The sequence below is a fragment of the Erithacus rubecula genome, assembly GCF_903797595.1.
Source record: "Erithacus rubecula genome assembly, chromosome: 1".
Classification (NCBI taxonomy): Eukaryota; Metazoa; Chordata; class Aves; order Passeriformes; family Muscicapidae; genus Erithacus; species Erithacus rubecula.
In genome coordinates, this window is record NC_136658.1 from 42,195,146 (window position 1) to 42,219,853 (window position 24,708).

The 24,708-nt window shown below is 40.8% G+C and overlaps 1 protein-coding gene across 13 annotated transcripts in view; it reads left to right on the plus strand.

Annotated features, from left to right (window-relative positions):
* Positions 1-313: 313 nt before the first annotated feature.
* ZMYM2 (zinc finger MYM-type containing 2) overlaps positions 314-24,708 on the plus strand; it is an 83,625-nt gene continuing 59,230 nt past the window's right edge. For 2 of the 13 annotated variants that reach the window (XM_079328141.1, XM_079328138.1), the window contains exons 1-4: positions 352-497; positions 17,226-17,287; positions 19,542-19,662; positions 20,780-21,642. In XM_079328141.1, coding sequence (XP_079184267.1) covers positions 20,790-21,642 — 853 coding nt within the window. In that variant the 5' untranslated portion in view covers positions 352-497; positions 17,226-17,287; positions 19,542-19,662; positions 20,780-20,789. Of the gene's footprint in view, positions 498-1,544; positions 1,603-17,225; positions 17,288-19,541; positions 19,663-20,779; positions 21,643-24,708 lie in introns of all 13 variants that reach the window. The other 11 variants (XM_079328146.1, XM_079328139.1, XM_079328148.1 and 8 more) reach the window with 11 other exon arrangements.

The window sequence follows — 24,708 nt, forward strand, 5'->3', positions numbered from 1 at the left end:
GGCCGGGACGGCCAGCGCACCCTGCCCGCGGCCGGCGGAGCGCGGCCGGCTCGGCGGCACCGACAACTTCTGCAAGTTGCCGCTGTCAAAGACCGGCGCGGGGAGCGCCAGCACAACCCTCGGGCACGGTAACGAGCCGGTCGGTGGGCAGCGATCCGGGTTCCTCAAATCTGATGGTTCAAAGTGGGAAGAACCCCAAGCATGGCCAGGAGGAAGATTGGCAGTTTATAGGGTCAACCGGCTGCGGGCGGCTCTGATGGATGGGCGGCGCACCCACTCGACTAGCCCAGTGCCAGAGCCCGCCCTCTGGGAAAGCCAATGCCGGGGCAGGGAGGCGGATCTCCCCGAGCTCCCTTGGCCCGGTTCCTCCTCCCCTTCGCCAGCAGCTGCGCTTCGCCCGGGACTGGACCGAGTTAGAGTTGAGGCGCCGGAGGAGTAGCGCAGAGTGCGTGCGTCCCTGGCGGGGGGGTCCGTGCCCGCAGACGGTGGGGAGCCGGGTAAGGCGGGGGTGCGGGGCGCTGCGCCTCACCGGGGCGGGCTGGCGGGAGGCTGGCGGCGCTCAGCTGCCCCCAGGGCGGGGATGGGAGAGTACCGCCGTGCCTTCCAGCTACCCGGCCGAAGTACCCCGCGGTGCCGCTGCCGCGCCGCCACCTCTGGCGGCGGAGGTGCGGGCGGCACCGGGGGCAGTCCCGCGCACAGCCATCACGCCACGGAGGGGGGGCGGTGAGGGTAGATGGGGGGCGCCCGGGGCAGCCCCGAAGGGGGGGGCAGGGGCATTTGGGGGAAGGGCCGGGTCTGCTCTAGCGCCTCCTATTTTAACTCTCTCCCTTCCTTCCCCGCCGGGCCTTCGGCTGTTGTTCTGCCCCGGTGCCTCCCCCACCCGCCGCCCTCGCCGCCCCCCCCGAGGGTGCCTCCCTCTCGTCCTCTCCCCTCCCCTGCCCGGCGCTCCGCGGCTTCTGCCGCCGCCGCTGCTCCCCTCCCGTATTGTTCGGCTGGGTCCCTCTAATGGCGGCCAGGAGGCGGTAGTGCTGCTGGCCGACTGCAGGGGGGCAAACCCGAGACCAGGGGCAACTGCCGCGCGAGCTGGCGGGAGGCGCGGGCGCTCGCCCGCTGCCGGGGCGCTGCCGCTGCGGGCCCCGCGGCCCCCCCGGCGCTGGTTCAGGGCTGATAGGGCAAGTTCGCAGGTAACATTTGCTGCTCCCCGCCGTGGGTGCCACCGCTGCCTCTGTCCCCCACACTCGCGGTAGAAGCCCCCGGTGCGGCGGCGCCCGGGGAGGGCTCCTTGTCTGTCCGTCCTTCCTTCCCTCAGCGGGGACAAGCGGCGTGGGTGTGCCGTGAGGAGTACCCCACCACCCCTGGGGGGCGGGGGGGAAAATGAATTTATTTGTTTGTTTGTTTGTTTATTTATTTATTTGAAAGATTGGGATTAAAGGGAAGTGATGAGTGATGCAGGCAGTACATGCCCTGGCCAGGCCATGGAAACGCTCCTTGGGGGCGCTGCCTGATCCTCGGTGCCCCGTGTTAACCCCGTGTCTTTCCCTTAGGCTCCAGCCCAGTTTGGCGCAGCCTTGGCAGCGACCAACAAGGAGAGGGAGCTCCATTGTGAGTGTTATTTGTGTATCTCTTTCTAGCCTTTGCTAGACCTGCTTACGGTGGGCTTGAACCATTCCCCTCGCCCCGTATTCTCCGGGGCCAGGGGTGGAATGAGGTCCCTGCCGGGCTGGGTGAGGAAATTCCGGGATCCGGCAGCTGCTGCCCTGGGGCGAAACCCCAGTAATGGCTGTGAGGCGGCTCCTCCTCGGGGTGGGCGCTGCTGCTGCAGACATCGCTCCTGCAATACCAACTCCGGCAGGCAGACGACGGGCTGCTGCCGCTGCTCACGTTACTCGGCTCAGGAGGGAGGAGGAGGTGGAGGGCATATTTCGGGTGCCCTCTAGAGTTCTGGAGCGTGTATGAAAATCCGTGACAAGACACCTTCAGCCATCTTGAATTCCCCCCCCGCCATTGCTCGAATCACGTGCCCCGCGTATCATCTCGAAGCTGAGAAGAGGAATGGGAGGTTTAAAATCACCCAGCAGTTTGCGCTGGAGAAGCGCGCTCCATCGTCTCTTTGTGCATTCAGACTGGTTCTCTATGCCCGCACATTTGTTTGGCTGGTTTTGTTGGGTTCCTTGGCTGGGGTTCTGAGCCAACCGCTTTGCCCCTTCCTCAAAAAGCTAGAGGACACTGGGGAAACCCACAGGTTCTCAATAGCCACCATTTTTGGTGTTTTGTCTGCGTGGGATTTTGAGAGCAGATTTTGGTCTTTGTTGGGTGCTAGATTGGCTGAGGAGAGGCTAATTGCCAATCCCTGTGGGTAGGGCTGGGATCTAACTTGACTCTAGTTTCTGCCCTTGTTAGTACTGGGGCTGTTTTTTGGCTGCGCGGGGGGTTCGGAAGTGGCCGGGCAGTGCGTGGAGGAGCGCGGGAGGCTGCGGGCGCCCGGGGCCCGGCTCGGGAGCTGCGGCGGCGGCCCGGGCGCGGTGCTGGGGCTGTGCCGCCAGAGGCGCCGGCGGGCAGCGCGGCGGCTCCGCTGCGAGCAGCAGCCCGAGAACAAAACAAAAAGCGCTGTCTTGCCATTGGGTCCCTCGCTTGGGTACAGCACGGATTCGGGTCTTGCAGTCTTCCCCACCACTCGTATCTTGAGGGTATTTCCCCCCTTTATTTCTGTCCCTTGTTGTTTTACGTGGTAGATTTTCCAGATTCGCAAGGCTTGCAACTTTCTTTGTCACTTTTTGTTGGCTTACATGTACAAAGAATGAGTGGTTCGCTGCAAAACCTCGCTGCTTAGGGTGAGAACATCAGATCTGGATTTATTCTGAGCACCTAAAATTCTGAACCATATCAAAGACTTGCAAGGGTTTGCATGACATGTTATAATTTTGTGTTCCAACCCTTTTAAACCCCAATTTTAAAAATTTCAATAGTAATTTTTTAACTCTTACCATATCTTGGATGTAAGGCTACAATCTAATTTTACTTCTGATTCATTATGCATTCCAGTCTAACAGCTGTTCTGTTTTTTTCTGATGATCCTTCATGTAGAAAAAAAGTTACTTCTAGGAGAAATCAAGGCAAATAATGCTTTGGAAGGAGGGGGACTGTTGTGTACTGGTGCTGGTTTAACAAAAATTATTGCAGCTTTGTGTGGCTACTTATGAAAATATGAGAATGCTGCCAAGAACAGCCATAGAGGTAAGATTCAGTAAACCTTACTAAGACTCAGTAAGCATCTTGCACAAAAGCATCCTGGTAGGTGGCACATTGTCCTCCTGCAGCTGTGATGATGGTGCTACAGCCTTCTTATGGCATGTGATAGGACCATGCTGTTCTGGCAGGGAATGTATTTGGTGCTTAGTGTGCTGCAAGGTCATCTCTAGGAACCAAACTCATCGACCACATTATTATGTGGTTAGACTAAGTAACTTGTTTTAGTAGAAGACTGTCTTAATTATAGCAATAAATTCACTTTATTATCTACTGAATTTGCTTTATATTGTTGTTATTAATCCTCTTTGACCTCAAATATATATGATTGCAGTCTACTTGCATTCTGCCGTTGCTTACTCTGTAATAACATGCTAAGAGGGATTTGCATCAGCAAAAATGTCAGAGTGGAAGTGAAAAAGTAAAAGCAAGTTTCTTTCTCTTTTGTAGAACTCATTCAGGTATACAGAGGGATGTGGTACAAAGCTGGTGCAATGTCTTTCAGATTTTTGATGAGATTTTTTGGTTTAGATTTTGGTTTTTTTGGTCCTGCAGCATCACAAATCATCTTGTATTGTTTGAGAAGTTTTCATTTTGAATTTGAGGACTAAGTTCAGAATCAGAATTACTGAAGTCCTGTCAGTTGTTTGAGTTTAAATTCAATTGATACACTCACCAACAAAAGGGGAGTTCTGTTAAGAACTTGGATCAATAATTGTTACTAATGGAAAATTCACTGTTCATGGAGAACTATGTGTTTTATACATCACAAGTAGCAATGAACTCAACTGATTTGTGGAAAGGGATTGAAATTTGATGTTCCCAAGAGTTCAAAAGACTACTAGACTACTCATGTCCTATCTGAGAAGTTTGAAGTTATATTTGCCTCATGAGGGCCTTAAAAGACCCTTATGTTGCAGTAGAGTTGTGTGTCCACTGAAATTGTGTTTAATTCCACAGCTGAAAGTGTTTTCTTCTCAAGTTTTTCATTTTGTTTCAGTGATTTAATCTTAGCTGTTGAAAGTTATGTGTAGGTAAATAGGTTGCTTATACCAGTTCAGACGAAACTTTATATCTTGCCCAATGGGCTGCTGGCAGGTATGGCTGGCAGTAGATGTCAAATTGATGGATGAATTATTTAATCAATTTAGATGCTACTACTTAGATTTATCATTTTGGACCAGGATTTGCAAGTTTGTTGGATAGCATTTTGTACTTATAAGAGAAATTTTTGGTAGAAGGAAGAAGTGTGAGACTTCTGGAATGCAGTTGCATGTTATCGCCTCTTCATTTGGGACTTCAGTGATACAGATTTTTATATAATAGTTTCCTATCTGCTCAGTGGATTCCAGCTCCTCCTGCTGTCTGTGCTGTGTGCATTGGTGTAAATGCACTTCATTGGGACTATTAATCCTATTTTGGGACAGAAGTGCTGATTCATGTGTGACTGACTGTTCTCAGGTGTTTCTGTGGTTTCTAATGCACGAACAAGCTTTGTGTCTGCTGTTGTGTGAATCTCCATCCCTTACCCCCTGCTCGGGTGGTTAAGCAGCATTCTTTGCTGCTGTGGTTGGCTTGCTTGAATACAATTCCTTGTGTGTCCAAGAAGGCCAGTGGCATCCTGGCCTGGGTCAGCAGTGGTGTGGCAGCAGGAGCAGGGCAGTGACCGTCCCCCTGCCCTGGGCACTGCTGAGGCCACAGCTCCAATGCTGTGCTCAGCTCTGGGCCCCTCACTGCCAGAAAGACACTGAGGGGCTGGAGCGTGTCCAGAGAAGGGACACGGAGCTGGGGAAGGGTCTGGAGCACAAGTGCTGTGAGGAGCAGCTGAGGGAGCTGGGGGTGTTCAGCCTGGAGAAAAGGAGGCTCAGGGGGGACCCCACCACTCTGCAGCTGCCTGGAAGGAGGGGGAGTCAGCCTCTTCTGTCAGGTGATAAGTGATAGGACAAGATGGCCTAAATTTGCACCAGGAGAAGTTTAGATTGGATATTTGGGAAATTTTTTTTTCACTGTAAGGGCTGTCAGGCATAAAAACATGCTGCCCAGGAAAGTGGTGGTGTTGCCATCCCTGGAAGTAATTGAAAGGTGTTTGTGTATGAACCTTAGGGACATCAATTAGTGGTGAGCATGGTGATGCCAGTTTAATGGTTGGACTTGATATTTAGTGTGTTTTCCAACCTAAATGAGTCTATGATTTCAATGCCACTAATTTCTTTTTCCATGAACTTCCGGCAGTTACCAGTTTTCTGTGTATTCTGTAAAACTCAATGCCACTAGAGTTCAATAGGACACACACACACACACAGAGTTTCATTATATGCGTATGTATGTATATATTAGAACATCACCAGTTGCAATAGATGAGATCAGTGTCTGTCCTTTATGGACAGGGTCCATTGAGGGTTTCTCTTTGCCTTCACCTGAAGTATCTCATGGACTGGACATGTCAAGTGTGAAAGTTGTTTTCTTGCTCCAGTTTGCTATCAGAACAAAATTATTTCAGTCAATGGTTATAATCCAGATTTTATTAGTTCAACATAAGTAAAATCTAAAAAATTTGTTAATATTAGTGTTCGAGTAACAGTTTTCAGTGACAAGATTGCCACCAATATACTTTTCAAATTGCCCTTGATTCAGAGGGCATTTGTACTTCATGGCTTTGTCCTCATGCTTAAATGCTTAGTTTTTGCCCACGATTCCTAAAATTTTGGGATTAGCTTTACCATGACTTCTTTCTCTGCCCCTTTCTCACCATTAGCTATTGGAGAATAATCTCCTAGGGGTAGCAGGGTCTCATCACAGGAGTAGGGTGCAGAAGCAAGTGTTCAATGATCCAGAGTAGCTGGTTTGAAACACTAAGGCACTGTCAGTGCTGCAGCCAACCTTACTGAGTGTCATTAACACAGGAGGATTTTTGATGGATTGGTTTGGTTTTTTTTAAAGTTTGTCTGAGATGAGACTACTTAATGATGTTTGCTGTCGTGCAAAACTATGTGTTTGGGTCTCTAAAAAATATAACATGTAATATGTCACTTCTTTATTTAAAAAGTTTATGAACTTCATTGTAGGGCTTCTTTAACCCTTATAAGAATCAGACTCCTTAAGTTAGCATCACTTAGTAGCTTCCAAAGGCTGTAATACTGACATTTGTGTACCTAGTACTGTGTAGAAGTCTGCTCAGGCATGGTCCCTGCTCATCAGTTTTTACCCCAAACACATGCTAAGCAGGATTTCATGTCAGTTCCACCTTTCCCCCATGGAATAGTTTATACAAAGTAGTGTGTATTCTTGGGTGTATGTTGCCACTTGGGCACTGATGGGGACAACAGCTGCTTAGATATTTGAACCAGAGCTACTAATGTAATTTTTGCTGGACCAGATCTTCAGGAGGGATCAGTGGGCATTATGGAAGAGTCTGTTTTGCTTATGTTGGCCTTTACATTTAGTTTTCTCTAATCTTTTGCTGTGAAAGATGGCATTGAAGGAGATAGAAAGTCATACACATAGAATTGTATGGGTTATGCAGAATTTTACTAATTGAGGGCTGCTTACAGTTCAGTCAATCCAAGAAACATTGATATCTTTGTTTGCCTCCTGCAGGCTTTTGTTGGAAGTGTCTTGGCATGTAAGATCTTTAGGCTCTTCTATGTAGTACAACCATACTGAACATTAAAAAATGTTAATTCATTCAAGTTAACTCATAATACAACTGTGCTTTGTTTTCCCCTCTCCTTGAAGGTAGTAACCTTGTGAAAACCTTACTTCTTTATGGAGTTCCTTTTCCTTAGATCTGTGTAAGATCTTTCCAGCTTCATATTTACTCCTAGTAGTACATTAAATTTCTCTAGAAGTAATTTTGTTCATCTGATTCATAAACTTAGCTGCCATGCCTGTATGGATGACCTTCAGGTCTCTCTCTCTTCCAGACTTACTGCCCTCTAAACTGGCTAAATATCTGTGTGCTTTTGACTTCTCCTTGTGGATGTCTGACCTTTAACTGAGGCTGCTGTTGCAAAGGAAAACTCTCTGTGCTGTTGCTTGTAGACAGCAGTGTCATGAGATCTTTGGTTCAAGCCCATAATATAGTCCTGGTTTTAGACATAGCACACACTCTTCTAACAAAGCCTGTAGATTTTTCCCATGTAGTAAGTGGTGTCCTAACTGTTAATCAGCAATTAGGTGTTTGTTATTTATGTTATGTGTGTTAATAAATCACATGAGTACAAGATCTGTGCCTTTGAGCTCTGTGTTGTGTGATAACAGTTTTTCTTAACAGATGTGGTAAGAATGTTCCTGCTCTATTATGGATTCAGAATCCTATGCCAGAGTGCCTTCCTGGACTTCTCTTTTGACAGTCTGGTCTTTTTCCATTTTGTGGTGGTTACAATCAATGGGCTTTACTTAACTTTAATCTGATGTTGGAATTTTACTGTGAAGGGTGCTGTCTGTTCTTTGTTGTTAATGAGATTTTAAGTCCTGTTTAGGAGTGACATCATGGGCAGTTAAGCAATTTTGTTAATTTTCCTGTGGTGCTCCTCATGCTTGGGGAAGTTCTGAGTGTGCGCCATTACAAGTGAGCCTCTTGCAACCTGTTAATGTAGAATAAGCTGGATTTAGGAAATAAAGCCTACTGAAAACAAACCCAAACCACCACCTTTCCTGTCACCCTGGGACTCAAACATACCATCCTTAGAACAAGAACTACTTGAAGCCATTGTTTATGGTGGTGCTGTTTCCTTGTATTCTCATTTTTGTCTCTCTCCATCTGTTGCCCGTTCTGTTTAGATTGTGTGTGCTTTGAACAGTTGTACTCTGTGTTTGCACAGTGGCTAGCATGATGTGACCACAGCTTTGGCTCCTGGGAGTCTGTGATAACGGTTGTCATCTATGGGTGTGGTATTAATGTCTTTTTTTTTTGGGTGGGGGGGGGTGTGGAAAGGGGGAGGAAGACCTAGCGTTCTGTTATAGCTGAAATAATGTCATCGTTTTGGATGAGAAACAGTTGAGTGTTACTATACCAATATATAAATGATTAATAATTCTTATTAAGCTGGCAGAATTTACCAAGCATCTTTTGAATTTATAACTTGTGTTTGCGTATATGCATGTTTGGGATTTTGTTTATTATGATAATTATTAGTACTAGTTTCGCTTATAGGGGTGGTTTTGTTTTTTGAAAAAAATGTTCATTCAGGAAATCATGTTTTGTTCTGGTTGGTGATGCCTCATTAAGGAAGTCAAGTAGTATCTAGAGAGAGAAAGTAAGAAGTCTTCTGTAATTCATGTAATTAAAAAAAAAAAAAATCACAATTTAGAAATGAAGGAAAATGGAGAGCACAACAAAGGTGATTTGTTTTTTACCAGAAGCAAAAGTTGAATATTTGCCATCATTACTGTATTTGACCATTGTTTTGTATGCTTTTATCCAAAGAATTAACAAATAGAAATTCTGAGATTGTCTATTGTGCATAGTGCAGTAATGATCTGAACTAAGTTTAGCTTTTTTTAGTAATTTAAAAGAACCGGAAAGTTGGGAGAAGATAAAAAAGAATTACTTAAAGAAGAGTGGAAAACATGCTTTTTATTAACAGGCTTCAGAAATTCAGCCTAGTCCTCAATTAAAAGAGAATAGATTAGGGTGTGCCTTAATCCTGATCTAGGAGAGACTGTGCACCCAGTAACATGTTAGATAATAGGGTATGCTTCATCCATCTCCTGTTCTATGCCCAGTGTTAAAGGCTGAATTTCTGAGTGTCAGTTATGGCCTGAGCAGCACAAAATCAAACAGGGAACAAACAGTGTGTAGCCTTTCAGCAGGTATGATAACTAGGTGTTGCAATAACTTATTGAGGCATCACTTTCTTCTTTTTGGGCAAAGATTTATAGAGAATTTCAAAAAGCCCCTGCTAGGAAAGTTAATTTTTTTTTTTTTTTTTTTAAGGCTCAGAATATACTTCCAGTTGCATATGTGGATTCAAAAGACAAAATATTAGCTTAAAACAAATGCTACCTGGTGAATTTTTAATGGGTTTAAATTTAATGTATGTATCCTTGGTTCTATGACCATTTAAACCAGACTATCTCAGGTTTGTAATTGTCCTTTCCTGTTTGAACCAACATCAGCCTTTTCTGGCTTTTTGATTGTTTTATGTTTTTAATTTTGGGAATCAATTGAGGTCCATATATCATCACAATGAAATTTGGGGGTGAGAAACCATGTAGGTGTAGAGTCATTGCTCTTGTTTTTTTGTGTTTCAGCTTTCTACCATCTTGGTTCCCATGATTGTCTGGCTAGAATCTTTAAACAGCTAGGGAGAAAGGAGTAGGAATTCAAAACCACAGTAGTCCTGTCCAGGACTGGATGTGGTTTGTAGTGTGGAACTGTGGCCTTAACGAATACAGAATGCATATTATTTTTAAGTAAGACTACCTTTTACATTTTAAAAACAGTTGGATAATTGAATAACCTGGAGTCTTGATTGCATAATGTAACTTGCAGCCAGCCAGCCAGTGCAGCAGCTGTGAAAACTTATCATACTTGCCTTGCTGACCAGATCTATTCTTGCCTTGGATCCCGTTTCCTGTCAACCTTACCTCATGTAGAACGTGAACTATTTTGTGGCTGTTTTTTTCCTTTTTATTTTCTCCCACTTCCTTTTTTTATCTCATTTAGTTTATGGTGAGAAGTTTTTCTTATACTGTAGCTTCATTGTCTGTTTACATGGTCACAGTCTGCATGGATTTCCTCCTACATATAGCATAACATTAACTTACTTTTTAAAATTCAGTTTTCTTTATTCTGAATTAGTTGATGCATTGAATACTAATCACTGCAGGTAAATTGTGCTTTCACAGAAGTTTGTTCTTACCAGGCTGAAAATTCTAGGTTGTTAACCAATACTTGATAGTTTCTCAGGGATTAAGTCTCGTTGAGATTATTAGCTGATGTTAGTTATGAGGTTATTAGCTGATGATAGTTAGTTTGCTAAAGGCAAAGCAAATGGTTTTTCTGCAAACTCGTTCATTTGTGGATTTTGGCATGCCAGTTTTTCCTCTAAGTATGTGCAAAAATATTTTAGAAGCATCAGTCAAAAATCAGTGCAATCAGGTACTGGTGTGCTATTAAGCATGGTGGATACCAGTTGCCCATACAGAGTTACTTGTTCATAGGCTGTACATATGAATATGGATTGAATGCTACTTTAAAATTTAAATTTAAAAATCCCCAGCCAATTAAGAAGAAGCACTAATGAAGAATAATGTTAAAAGTCCATATTGATAGTTAAAAAGTGTCTTCATTTCCAGAATGTTTGGGAATAGTAGTTTGGTGAACAGCAAGTTAAACATGAATAGTGCACCCTAGCAGGATGAATGTAAACAGCATACTAGACTGAAATAAACAAGGTGGTAGCCAGCTGTTTAAGGTAGGTGATTGTTCCAAACTGTCTGGTACTGGGAGAAGACATCTACAGTGTTCAGTCTGCTTTTGGTTGGACTCTGTCCTGTTGAAGGTACTGGAGTAAACCCCATGTAAACCCCTCTGTCCTAATGAAGGTACCCAGTAAACCCAGTGTAAGGCCATCAGCTTAGAGGGTTAGAACACATAACAAAGAAGGAAAGGATGAGAAAAAGAGGTATGCTCAGTCTAAAGAGAAGGCTGAAGGGACAGGTTACTGCTATCTTCAACTAATTAGTGAGAAAATACAGAGAAGACAAAGCCAAGAGGACAAAAGCATGCCTGTTGATACAGAATGGCCGGTAATGGGAGTAAGTATCAACAGGGGAGAAATTGTGAATAGCTAAGATAATCAAACACTGAAAAATTCTTGCTCTTGAGATTTCTCTTCTTTCCTGTCTCTCGTTGTTTACATTTGCTTGGTTTGTATATGATTGGCTGTACACTCAATTTCTTGTAACTTGACAAAATGTCGAAGATTTTGTGCTATTTGTGTATACGGGGTGCTCTTGAAATGCCAACAAAAGCTAGGGACTTCATGGATTTGAATTCTCAATTACTCTTCATTGCTCCCTGTGGAGCAAGAGTAAGGCATGTTTTTGAAATGTGTGCTGTGACCCACTGACACTAGTGGCCTATGTTCTATTGCCTATGCTTGACATCTAAATAAATTTACTGTTCCCAGGCTTGTTTCTGATCTAGCCATTCAGTATTTGCTTTTCCTATTAAGTGTTGCATTTTTTTTTAAAGTTAAGATTTATCAAATGACAACTCGACCTCTTTTCATGCTGTATTAATGCCACTTTCTATTTATTTTTCAGGATTTTACATGTCCTTTCCATATCTTTAGCATGGTGTTTCTCTACTGTTTCTGTACTCCCTTTCCACTTAACTATCTTTGAATTCTATTGCTGCAGTCTAGTGTTGCCTATTTTCTGGCAATAGATACACGTTTGGATATAAGTAATAGATAAGCATTTATTGTGAGTCCTTTGTTTCTCTGTCTTGTTTCACCTTTCTATTCCATTTATAATAAAGGATATCCTTAAGCAGTATCTTGCTGCTTGAGTAGTAGATAAAATGTACTGCCTACTGCATTACACATAATAGCTTTTAAGGCTAGAAGGGGTGTTGTGTTCTTGCTGATCAGTGTCTTCCCAAGATTAAGCAGTCATGAAGTACATAGAAAGTGTGGGGGTAAGGAGGAGAGGCATGTCAGTATGGGTGCCATAAAACAGTGTTGGTCAACATTGTGAATCTTCACAGAATTTAGTTTGTGGTTGACTCTGTATTTTGACTCTGTTTGTGTATGCAAGGAAGCATTTCTTAGCATTCATTGAGTAGGAAGACTCAAGGAAGAGGCTGTGTTAAGTAAAATTATTCAAATATTCCTGGAAGCATCAGTTGGAAAACAGATGTCAGTGTTCACATGTGTTTCACTGGTTTGAAAGCAAAGCCAGTGAGAGACTCAAGTAAAAAATATAATTTAATAGGGGGAAAAAATAAAATACATGCAATAGTACCAAAGAAAACCATTGTCAGAGTCAGAATACAGCCTGACACCCTACTAGTTAGGGTGGTGGTAGCAGTCCAGATGAAGTGGTATTGTTGAAGTAGTGATCCTGTAGTAAGGTCTAGTAGCTCTTGTCGTCTGGAAACCAGTGGTTAAGGAGTGCTTGTTCTGTCCCAAACCCCAGATTAGATCCGGGTGGGGATGCTTGGCACATCCCTCCCAGACAGAGCATCTCAAAATGGGCTGATGTCATTCTGTGAGTCATGTGGTGGGTCCTTGACTGCCCATTAAACAGAAATGGTTCCCGGAGGGTGTTACCCATGAGACGTGTGGCAAGGCATTGATGGGCCCCATTAACAGGACATAGTCTCCATAGTCTCCGGAAGGAGGCAAGGAAAGCACTGCCCCTCCTGGATTCAACAGTTGGTGAAGATGGTGATAGATACTTTTGGGCACATCTTTACACTGTAGCCTAGGACGACATGTAATAGTGGTGGCTGCAGTTCAGTTGATATGCTCAGAAGATGTCAAACTTTGCGTGTTTTTTGTAAGCTTTAACTGTGTGTAAATAGTTACTCTTGTGAATGAAACCAAAATTTGCTGACTTGCTTCAAAACATTTCACTAAGTAGATCTTGCCCTATTGCTGTTCTTAGTTGCTCTCTCTGATGGATTGCAGGTCTTTTCGTGTTTTTTTTTTTTTAATTCTCTAAAATTTGCATGACAAAGACATTTTGCATCTTATGTAATGACTTTTAGTAAACTAATTTTTTCAATCCATAGAACTTCTTTTAAAATCACAGGAAAGAATTACATTTGAAGCAGCTCCAAACTTACTGGAAAATAAATTCTGAAGTAGTATGTCAAAAATTGAAGTAATAAGATATACCAGACTTTTGTAATGATAGTACTCAAATTAACAGATAAATTAGATTTGTGAACCCAAACTTTCTTGTTCTGAAAATTTTACCCATGTGAAGAAACACCAGCAATATAAAGACATTGTATGGTTTGTGTTAAATATTATTCGCACTCTTTAATTAGCTCGTGCAGTAATTTAAGACCCTTGTTTTACTTTGCTGTTGTGAATACTTGCACTTGAGGTTAGCCCAAAATATGCAAGTATTCCTGTTGAACTCATTAGCATGGTTTGTGTGTGAAACTGGCAGATGAAGTAGTCGAGTCATTATGGCATTAATGTAATATCTGTGGCTTTCTTAAAGCCTTGTTTGCTGGAATGTACTACTCAGTGCAGCTGGTACATATACGTGTTGTAAAATTCAGTCTGGCCTTTTTTAATATTCGGCATGTCACTGCTTGCTGTGTTGTCAATGGGCACATGCATGTTGGAATGTTTTATGTGGTAGTTGCTGTCCGGGTAGAGCATTTCCATCTGTGGCCATCAGCTTGTCATGACTATCCTGTCTGCTGAAATAATCTCTGTGCTGAAGTTCAGAGCTGTGGCAGCAACTTTGATATGTTCAGGCACAGATGTAGTGTTCTTGCACAGAAACTTTTCATTTGGAGAACTGATCTGGATGGAAAGGGAAAGTCTCTTTTGTCTGGTTATGTGTGTGGTTGTAGAAACAGCTGTGCCACAAGGTAGCACAACAACGAGGCTGTGGACCTGGTAACTAGGCAGACTTTCAGAAGTGTAAAACTTTTGTTAGAGATGTAAAAGTTAACAATAAATCAGAGCCACCACATATCCAAGGCATATCTGAACATACAAAACTAAGGCTGGTGACTGAATACCCCTGAGGAAGGATATAAGGAGGAAAAAAGCCACAAACCAAAACTGTTTATGTGGCTGCCTGTGGTAAGAGTTTTATGTTTGGTGACTCAGAAGGGCACTGCAACTGCTTTGTTTCTAACTTGGAGTTCCATTCACGTAGGTAGTAGTCTCTCCATACACAGTGTATATCACTCACTATGCTCAAATTGAGACTGCAGTAGTAGAATGGAGATTTAGCTTAAAGCTGCCTTAAATTACAACCCTTCAAAGATGCTGGGCTACTTGTGTTTTTTGTAGCACTTCTCACTTCTTTCATAGCTGGGTTACTAGTTTGCTTCAATTGCAGTGAAAAAGTGCTACTCTTAGGTGATTTTAACTGGAGTGGTTTACTTTGTTTTTAGGGTAAGCTGTGGCATCCACTCAGCCAGCGACTGGGTTGATGGTTCATACCCCAAGAAAGGTGTGGTATGTGGGTTGCATCTGGTTGTGTAGGGAATGAGTGTTCTGTGCTGTAGCAAGACATTAAGCTAGAGAGGTTTTTGGTAGCTGCTTTGCAGATAGTGCTTGTGGTCATCAGACATAAGGAAAGTGATAACGGGTGATTTTTCTGTAACAGGGTTAGGAACTTTAGAAAGTAGCTGAATTAATTAATGTTATTGTAAAATGAATGTCAGGGTCAGAAAGTGATCATTAGAACTGGATGGCCTCGCAGAACATCTGAACATGTTCAGGTATTCTCTAACCTTTTACCAAAATGTTGGCACCTATCCCTCAGCTAAAGTCAACTTGAGAGCATAGGCTGAAATTTAGATTTTTTTTTTTTTTTAGGTAGATGGACAGAGCCTCCATGAGGCTAGTGATAATTTATTTTGTATGTAAGAAGATTATTATTACTCTTCTAAGTTAAGGTAATTGCTGTACTAGACAAATGGATAATTAGGTAACTTGTCTGCAACAGGGATGTCTGGGAATATAAGCTTTTCAGTTATAGTCTGATTTTTCTGCAGGTGTATTCTGGTTTTCAGCTGGCTGGCTAAGAATTTTGTGGAGTTTCCTATGAACTGCTGTGTTTAAGTCATCAATGCATTTATTTCATGTTTGCCCAATCTCTATTTAAACTGGTTGAATTTCTAGCCTTCTACCAGAGTGACTCTCCCAGTTAAGAAGAAAATGTTTTCATGCACAATAGATTATTAAAGCTTCCTAATTATTTAATTTGGCACCTTTTCTTTTTTTTTTTTTTTTTCTTGTAAGACACTGCTCAACTCTTAAAATCTTTGTATTTTTTTTATTCTTTCAGTTTTAGGATCTTCCTTCAGTTGTTCTCCTTTCAATGAGAAGTGTTTTCCATGAGTATATATAAATTGTTCATGTAACTCATCTGTTTTCCCCTTTCTCTGAAAAGTGAGTGATCTGAACATCTCATGATAACCAAGATGCTGGTGGAATATGATTTTTTTTGTAGTAACAAATGTTCTCTGTATTATTTGATTCTTATATTTTTTTCCCCTCTTTGTTTATTAATGGTTGAGTAGCTTTGATTTGAAAAGAGTAAGAGAGTTGCAACTTGGGTATTAAATTATGTGTATTCTTTCCTCCCCTCTTTGTCACTATGCTTTTATCACTAGTGATTTTGCTTACCACACTGCTTTACAATCAGTTTGTGTTTTCACTGCTGTGAGTAAGTTTGTATGATGAGGAAGGACTCTGAGTTATATATGTTGATTTGTGTCATTTTATTTTGGAACTCCTGTGGTAACTTGTCATTGTGATAACAACAAGCAACACATGATAGTTTTCTCTTTAAATAATTACAAATCCTCCAGAGAAGCTCTTCTCAAAATATTTATTATAGATAATTTCCACAGCAGTCTTCACTGAGTACAGTGTTAGAATGCCTTTTGGAAGACTTCAGTGGGATTTACCAGTTTAATCAGGGCTGGTCAAAAACTATCTGAACCTTTCAAAAGATTTTGGCAGTATTCCTGTGAGCCCTTACATTTTCATTGCAAAATTTGTGTTACTCCCCTCCCGCACATTTTTTGGATATATTTACTCAGCTGTAGTTTCTATCCATTTATTTAGTGATAGAGATAGGACTGTAGCTTGAGTAATTGTTCTTGCCTTCTGCTTAAGTAATTGGTTGCAGATACTGAAATAAAAATTGCTGACTGCCTTTAGAAATCTTCAGTGACTGCCACATGGCTCTAGTGATTTGTTCTAAAATCCTCTCTTGTTAGCACTTTGATGCAACATTTTTCTTCTGACCTGACCTATAGAAAGAGAGCTTAGATGTGATCTTCCCTGATCTTTTCTTTACTGAACATCAGTGCAAAGAATTTATTGTGTTTTCTGTTTCAGGCTTCTTGGATACTCTTTTTATTTCAGGAAAATTTTACTGGTTGTAAAATTGACAAGAATTGGGATTTTAGACAAACTGTTGCTCTGACATAGGTCAGTAGCCTATCTAACCAAAAGGTGTATGAAGAACATCCCCCCAGTACAATCCCAGCAGCTTTGTAGTTCAGACTTCTTGATAGTAGTCTTTAGGGGTTTTTGGAGTGTTTTTGGGCTGGTTGTATGCATAATACAGTGAGGTTTTTTAATGGTCTTCATGCTTCAGTTCTAGCTGCACTATTTCTTTTCCTCCCATCTAGGTTGTTCTTTCTGAAGCCAGATGTTGAAGTAAGGAGGATTCTTGAATTTGTATTTTATTATTCCCCATGGAATTCAAATATGCTTTTCTGGAGTGGTGTCTGGATGATGACATCTTGAACTATGTTGTGTGCCTCAGAGTTAGATGATTTTCTTCAGAGTTTTCTAGGTGGTTGAATTTGGCTTTCTTGTAAAAATTTTTCTCATCATTCAGTGGTGGGCTGATTTAGCTTTTTCCCTCCCTTAGTATGCACAACAGTAGTTGAAATCTTTAGTTATTACTTTGCAGTCTCATTCCCATTATCTCACCTGTGGTGTCACTGCTGAGTGGAAGTGATTGATTGATAATGAATAGTCTGTTTCTTATACTTGTTAAAGGCATTTAAATTCCGGTTTCTGCTTTGGTTAAAGCAGAGTTGATTTTCTGGGCTTTTTTTTTTCTTTTTTTTTTTTTTTTTTTTGGCGGCAGTCATACACATCACCTGGATTTCTGTAATTCATGATGAATTTAACTCTTATCATTCATCAGTTGGGTTGACCCTACAGGTATTAGCTGTCTTAAGAGCTGTAGTACTTATCATCTTTCTAAAGAAGTGCTTGTATTTTGTCTCTTATTTCTTCCAGCAATTAAGCCTTGAACAAAGAAATGGGATCGTAATTTATTTCAGCGCGAAGACTTTTAATAGGTGAGTGATGTAGCTTAAAATTAAGAGGGGCACACAAGGCCTGGTTCAGGAAGGGCTGTTGATTGTTGGCAGTTCTTCTGTTTCCATCCAGCTCTGACATTGCTGTCTCTGTAGCACCACCAAGCCTTGAGCTTGTTCTTCAGCAGTATTAAACATGCTTTTTCTGCAAACTAGGTCTCAGTTGTGTTTTTTTGTTGTTGTTGTTGTTAGTTGATTTTTTGTTTGAGATGTTTGTTTGTGGGGTTTTGTCTTATTATTTGGTTTTGTTGCTGCTGAGTTGGGAGTTTGTTTTGTTGGTTGGGGATTTTTCTGTCTCAAATTAGTTTTTCCCCCAGATCTCAGCAATTCATCCATTGATCAGTCTAATGAATCATGAATTTCTAACAATTGTATTTCTATTGTAAAGCATTTTTTGCAGTTGCCAGATTTCAGGTGGGAGGTTTATTCCTAGTTTTCCATTCTAAACTTATTTGCTAAGTCATGTTTTTGGGTAGTTTTTCATTTAGAAATACTGACTGTGACATTGCCTGCATGGTTTTTATGTTTCTCCTTGCTGTCCCTACTTTTAGAAACTGAACTACCTCATTTTGTACATTTTATGGGTAATTTTGTTGTCAAGAGGTAAGAGCTATTTGCAGGGAAATACATGCAGATGCAGATTTTGCTTAATGACTTTCCACTAACAGTAAAACACAAATTTTTCTTATTTTTTAAATACTTAATGGTACAGCTCATTAAAGCCTAAGAGCTTTGTGAAAAAAGTAGATAGATTTAGGCTAAAAAATGCGTGTTTTGAGTCTTAACCTTGCTATATGTTATGTGCATGTACTGTAACACAGCCTAAGTCTATCTTTCTACTAAGGATTTGTGAAAATAGGAATCATAAAGGTTTTGAGTCAGGCCTGGGGTATAGTCTTGGCATAGTCTCATTTTTTTCTCTGCTCACATCTGTTCAAGTATATGTAAAATTTTATCAAAAGCTTTATGTTCTTGTGATGCTTTTTTCCTTGTAGAGAAAGAAACTTTAAAAATTGAGTTAGGTAATTTCAGCAAAATCTGAGATGGAGAAAAATCTCATCTTGAACTTGTTCAGCCCTAGAGGAGAAAGTAAAAGTGAAAGAGAATATTGGATTAAAATACTCTTCAGTGTAACTGGCTGATTGCCAGGGAGGTACAAGCCAACTGTATTGATTATACAATTGTTTTTTTTTTTTTTTGTGAGAAATCTTCCTTCATTCCAATTCATTGTTACCTTTATTGTGGTTCAAATGCTATTACATAATGGCATTTGGCTGTAAGGCTAACATAGGAAGGAATTAAAAGGTGGTCCCCTCTCTTCTAGGATTAATCTGGTTCACAGCTTTACTTTTTGGTCCTTGTCCCCCATTCCTGCTCAGTTAATGGACAGCAGGGCTTGAATAGTGTAAATGTGTAGAAGAATATTTGAGCTTTATTCCTCTGGGCATCTTTACTGTCTGGGGATTTTAAGGTCTGTCCTCAAACAGTAGATTACTACACAAGTTGATGCTCTCTCTTTTAAAAGTGCTGCCAAATTCTGGAAAACCTAGAGACTGTTATAAAACCTGAAGAATAAATAGACGGTTGAACTTCAAACATTTTCAGTCTCTTGTGAGTGATCACATGTGTTAATGCAGGCTATTGATGCATGAATCTATGCTAAGTATCACTGCAGTGCATATATACAAGTTGAAAAATATTAGCAGTGTAAGGTTTATGTTTCATTGTAGGCCTGATTGTATGTCCTGTAGTTTTCCTTTTATATTTTAATTTTCCATAGTATGTTCTGCAGTAGGCAGCAAGGAGGTTGACCCAATAAAAAAAGAAAGAAATGCAGCTGCTAGGATTTTTTTTCTCAATTGCTCAGTTTACTCAAATAATTTATTTTCCTAATATTCCCTTACAGATATGCTTCTGAATTCTAATGTTTGATTACTCAATTGCAGTTATATATGTCTGTCTCTTACTAAAAATGCCATATTTTTCCCCTCTATAAAGCCTTCTGGGTATGTGATGTGACAGAGTAGATCTCCATCAGTACTGTTGCTGCTTTCTTCAGAGCAGGGATTGAATAGACTCACATTGTCCCTTACTGTAGGATCATAGTGCTGAAACTCAGGTTTGAACATAAACTGTGAATTTAGAAGAAAGTTGGTTTAAGGAACATGGCTGGCAGAGGATGCTTGATGAGGAAATAATTTTGGGTAGCTAATGTTTGTTTTAACTCTTGTTTCAGACCACAGTACTATTGTAGAGGGCAGCAAGTTGGTACAAGAGCAATTTCCTCACAGGAAAGAAAATAAAAGTGCTTGGAGCAACTTATTAAGGTAAACAGATTGCAGTGGATATCTGGATGGGTAAGTATAAATAAGCAGGTTATTTCTACTTCTTGTATTTACCTTCCTGTATAAAGATTTTATAAAAGAGCACAGAGAGGTAGTTCTAACCTTCCACACAAACTCGGTGATGTCACACAGCAGTATATACTCCAAGACATATCCAAATTATGATTATGTCTATATTTTTCTTGTAGTGTTATATCAAGATCAATTTAACTTACTGATGTTTAGTAAGGCTGTTTTTTAGAGCCATCTTAGGTCTCTTAGCTTTGATTATATCCAGGTTGACATTTACAATTTTTAATGCATGGTTGAATTGACAGTTATGAAGAACAGATTCCCCAAACTGAACAATTACTAAAAGCAAACTGATGTCCCCAGGCAAAGTAGCTGTTGGGAAGTAGCCTGAATAAACACTGCTTGCTCTTAAAAGAAAGAAGACAAAGTCACTGAAAGTTGCAGGAGCATGAGCTAATAGGTCAGGACTTCAAATGAGCTGCCAGTCTATAGTGGCTACAAATGAGAGGTTTTGTCCACTTTCTGCTGCTTAGAAATATGTACATTCCTGTCACGTGTAAGGGTTTCCTATATATCTGTTCCTTACTTCTTTGTTCCAGTCATCTTGTGGCTATTGAAAGAGCTTTGGCCGTGTGGGGCTGGGGGAAAATCCATTGAATTTCAAGGTCATTAATGTTCCTAATAGGGCCAAAATTTAATAGGAATTCAGTTTTTCTTTCTGTGTGCCTAACTCTTAATCTTACTTTGTAGTCTAGCAAAAGCAGTGTTAGAAGATCATTGCTTGCATATGTGGGGTGGAAAAGGGACTGAGATCATTATCATGTAATAAATAGCACTGAAAATTGTTTTCTCTCTGTGTATGTATTGATAAAACATTGTGATGTGTAGGTGATTCTATATTTTTTGCTAGTATAGGATTAGAAAGTAAATGGATGTTAAGGCATTCAAAGAAGAACATAGAAAAACTAAATTTTCCTTCAAATTATCTCAGAAAGAAAATAAAGTGAAATCTGGAACTATTAATTCTGTAGTTATTTTTAAGAGCTGTTACTGAAAAATTGTGTCTAACTCTAAAATTGAATGTGTTGTTTTTCTTGCTTTGTTTTTCTTCAAACAGCAGATCTGGAATGGACAGGAGTCCTCTGGGAGGATTAGACTTGTCTGAACATATTCCTGGTCTACTAGGGAATACCACCATGGCAACAGGTCTTGCAAATGTAGGAAATACATTTGGAGGGCCACCAAGTTCTTTAGTTTCTAGACCTAATAAATTCCAAAACTCGCCTATAGAAGATGATGATGATGTAGTTTTTATCGAACCTATACAACCTCCCCAAAATTCTACGTCGCTGGTAGCAGACCAAAGGAACACTGCATTTACATCGTCTAAAAATGAAGAACTTAAGGGAAATGATTGCAAAATGCTTCCTTCCCCCAAAGACTTAAATTCTCGAAAGGGGAGTATAAGTGAAACTATTATTATTGATGATGAAGAAGATATTGAAACAAATCAAGGACAAGAGAAGAATGCTTCCAGTTTTAATGAACGAAGACTACCAGAGTGTAAAAATAGAACCAACGATATGGAATTCTCACCTTCCAGTTTTTCAAGAAGTAAGGTAAATTCAGGAATAGGTAATAGTGGTATAACCACAGAACCAGACTCTGAAATTCAGATTGCTAATGTTACTACATTAGAAATAGGTGCTATAAGCTCTGTCAGTGGCAGTCATTTAGAAAATTGTGCTGACGGCCGTGACATGAACCTAATGATTACACATGTAACATCACTGCAGAATGCCAGCTTGGGAGATGTATCTAACGGACTGCAGTCAAATAATTTTGATGTTAATTTGCAAACATACACCCCATCTTTGACTTCACAGACCAAGACTGGTGTAGGACCTTTCAATCCTGGTAGAATGAATGTGGCTGGAGATGTATTTCAAAATGGAGAATCTGTGACTCATCATAATCCTGGTAGGTTGCAATTTTGAATGTTTCCTTAAAGGTTGAAAATAAATAGTAAAATAAATTGTATATATAATTTTTGATTGAAGTATTTTTGGCAGTGGCACTGATTAGTCTTTTAGCTTAATATGTATGAATGATCTTAATTCCCTTCATGCCCATCACTACTTCATCTGTGACTAGAATAAAGTATGCTCAGTGGCATAATACATTAGGAAACATACATTCACGATAGGATTATTAAGTATTGGAACAGGCTGCCCAAGAAAGTGGTGTCCAAAGCTGGAGATATTTAAAAGAAGTGTAAATGTGACACTCAGACATGGATTAGTGGAAGTGCTGTGTTAATGGTTGGATATGATGATCTCAGGCATCTTTTCCAACCTAAATGATTTTGTGATAATATAGTGGTTTGGAAGATTTCTTCTGGATCTCCCTGGGTAGGTACCTCTTCCCTGCCTGAAGCAGTAGGTGCATAACAGTGGAACTTCAGTCCAACACATTAATTTAGAGTCTGATGTCCCCAGTAAGCATTGGAGTGCCTATAATAGAGGATTGGAAAGGACATTTAAAGATCACCTCATCCATCCACCCTGTTGTGGCACAGACATCTCTCACTGGATGAGGTTTCTCAAAGCCTCATCCAACCTGACCTGGAACAGTCATGGATGGGGCATCCATAGCTTTTTTGGGTAACCTGTTCTTGTATCTTGCTAACTTCATTGTAAAATGCCTCATGTCCAATGTAAGATCACCCTCTTTCAGTTTAAAGCTACTGCCTCTTGACCTGTTGCTACAATCTTGTTAACAAAACTCACTGCATCTTTTTCTGTAACCCTTCTTTATATGTTTAAAGAATGCAATATGGTCTCCCCAGCCTTCTCCAGACTGAACAACTCTCAACTCTTTGCTTTTTTTCAAAGGAGAGGTGTTCAAACCTTCTGTCTCTTTGTGACCCTCTTGTGTGTGCTTTAACAGGCCCATTTCTGTCTTGTACAGTGGACCTCAGAGCTAGATGCTGTATTCTAGGTGGGGTCCCAGCAGAGCAGAGAAGAGGGACAGAATCACCACAGACTGAGTGACTTCTTGGTCTATAAGCACAGGTTTCTGGCTTATGTCTGATTTTCCATCTAACCAGTCCTCCACAGGGCTGCCCTCAACCCATTCAACCCTCAGTTTGCATTGATATTGAGGATTGCCCTGAGTGACCTTTCACTTGGCCTTGTTGGGCTCTTGAGTTTTCCATGGCCTCATTCATGCAGGCTGTCAAGGTCTCTCTGGATGACATACTATTCCCTCTAGCTTGTAATATTGCACCACTCAGCTTGGTGTTACCACTAAACTTGCTGAGAGTCTGCTTAATCTCACTGTGTTGTTGAAAAAAATACTAAAAAATATCAGTCCCATTACAGACCCTTGAGGGACGCAGCTTGTTTTTTGGTTTCCAGTTGGACATTGGGCCATGATTTGTAATTCTTGGGAGGCAGTAATCCAGCCAGTTCCTTATCCATCAAATATATATGTCTCCAGCAGCAAGAACATTGTGAGGGACCATATTAAAGGCCTTGGGAGAGGTCCAGGTAGATGAAGTCCATGTAAATACGATTTGGAGTGGAACTTAGGTTTTGTTTTTCTCAATGGAATCTAGTTTTTGTGCTTTAAAATTCTTCAGAGAAAGAGCCAACACCTGGTAAATTGAGGATGTAGTTGACAATTGCCCTGATCTGAACCAGGTTATTAATGCATCTGTATGTAGCTCAGCATGTTTCAAGGACTGCATACCTCTGTTAAACTTCTGTACTTTCTTCTTCCCCACCTCTGCCTCAAGTTATACTGACACATTTTTTTCATTTTTTTAAAAAAGATTTAATTTTTGCAAGATGGCTCTGCGAATAAATGGTATAAATGACAGGAAAGTATAATTTTATAGCACTTTAGAGCAGGAATGAGTAAGAAACAAGTGGAGCAACCTGAAAAGCCGTAACAGTAAGGAGTAGTTGAACATCAAACTGCATAGTCTCACAAACTTGGCCATTACAGAATTGCAGGTAGGAACCTAAAGGATGAAGATATAAGGAAGTGAGGTACAAAAACTCACCAGGAATGAACTAAGGAAATGTGATACTCCTTAGTTCAAGGACATGAAAACTGGATTTTACAGATCCTTTTGTAGAGAGCTTAAAGCAAAGGAGGTAACATGGTTGAGAAGTGAGATGTGAAGAAAAGACGTAATATAAAAATGGGTATCTATGAAGCAGGGATATGGAAAAAGTAAAAGAAAAAAAAAAAGGTAAAGATTTATAGATATTCTTCTGGTATGGTTGCAAAAGGAGAAATGCAACAAAGTATTGAGAGAGGCTATCTGAGGCCTTAAGAAAATAAGGAATAATTGAACTAACCTCAATGAGATATCATTACCGGTGTTAGTGGTGCTGAAAGTTTCAAACCCAAATGAGTAGCAAGCCCAAGTTTTCATGAATGGCAGTTGAGTGCTACTGAAATTACAGGCAGATGTAGCTCTATTGCACATGCTGTGTTCTTGATGAGGGAGGCAATGGGCTTTCATTTGAAATCTAAGAGAAAAGAGGAGAATCTTGAAATGTTTTGAGGTGTTAACGTGCTACCAGGATATTAGTGTGTTTAAACAAGTAGGAGTGTAGAAAAGTTTGAAGAGGGCACTTAAGTTGAAATTTAATTCTAAGTGCTCTGGTAGCTTGTCTTAGTTTGTCAGTAAAGATTTTCATGCCTTCAGAGGTAAATGTCTTTAATGCTTTAAAGAAAAATGTCTTGTTTTGTGTCCTTTTTCCTTTACCTCTTCATTCCAGCTCTTCTGTTTACTCTCAAGCACTACAACAGGTAAATTTCTAGCTTGTCTTAAATGCCTGAGTAGTAGGACATCCTTAATGGCTAATATGTCACACCAGAAAATTACCTTTTTTTCTGCTATGTTTTCTCTTGCACTAACATGTGTTCTTGGAACCTTATCCCTAAAAGGATTTTGAAATTGTGCATCAGAATGTGGTTAATAAAATCCTTTGGGGAAATAAAGGAATGCAGAAAATAGGAGGAAAGGGT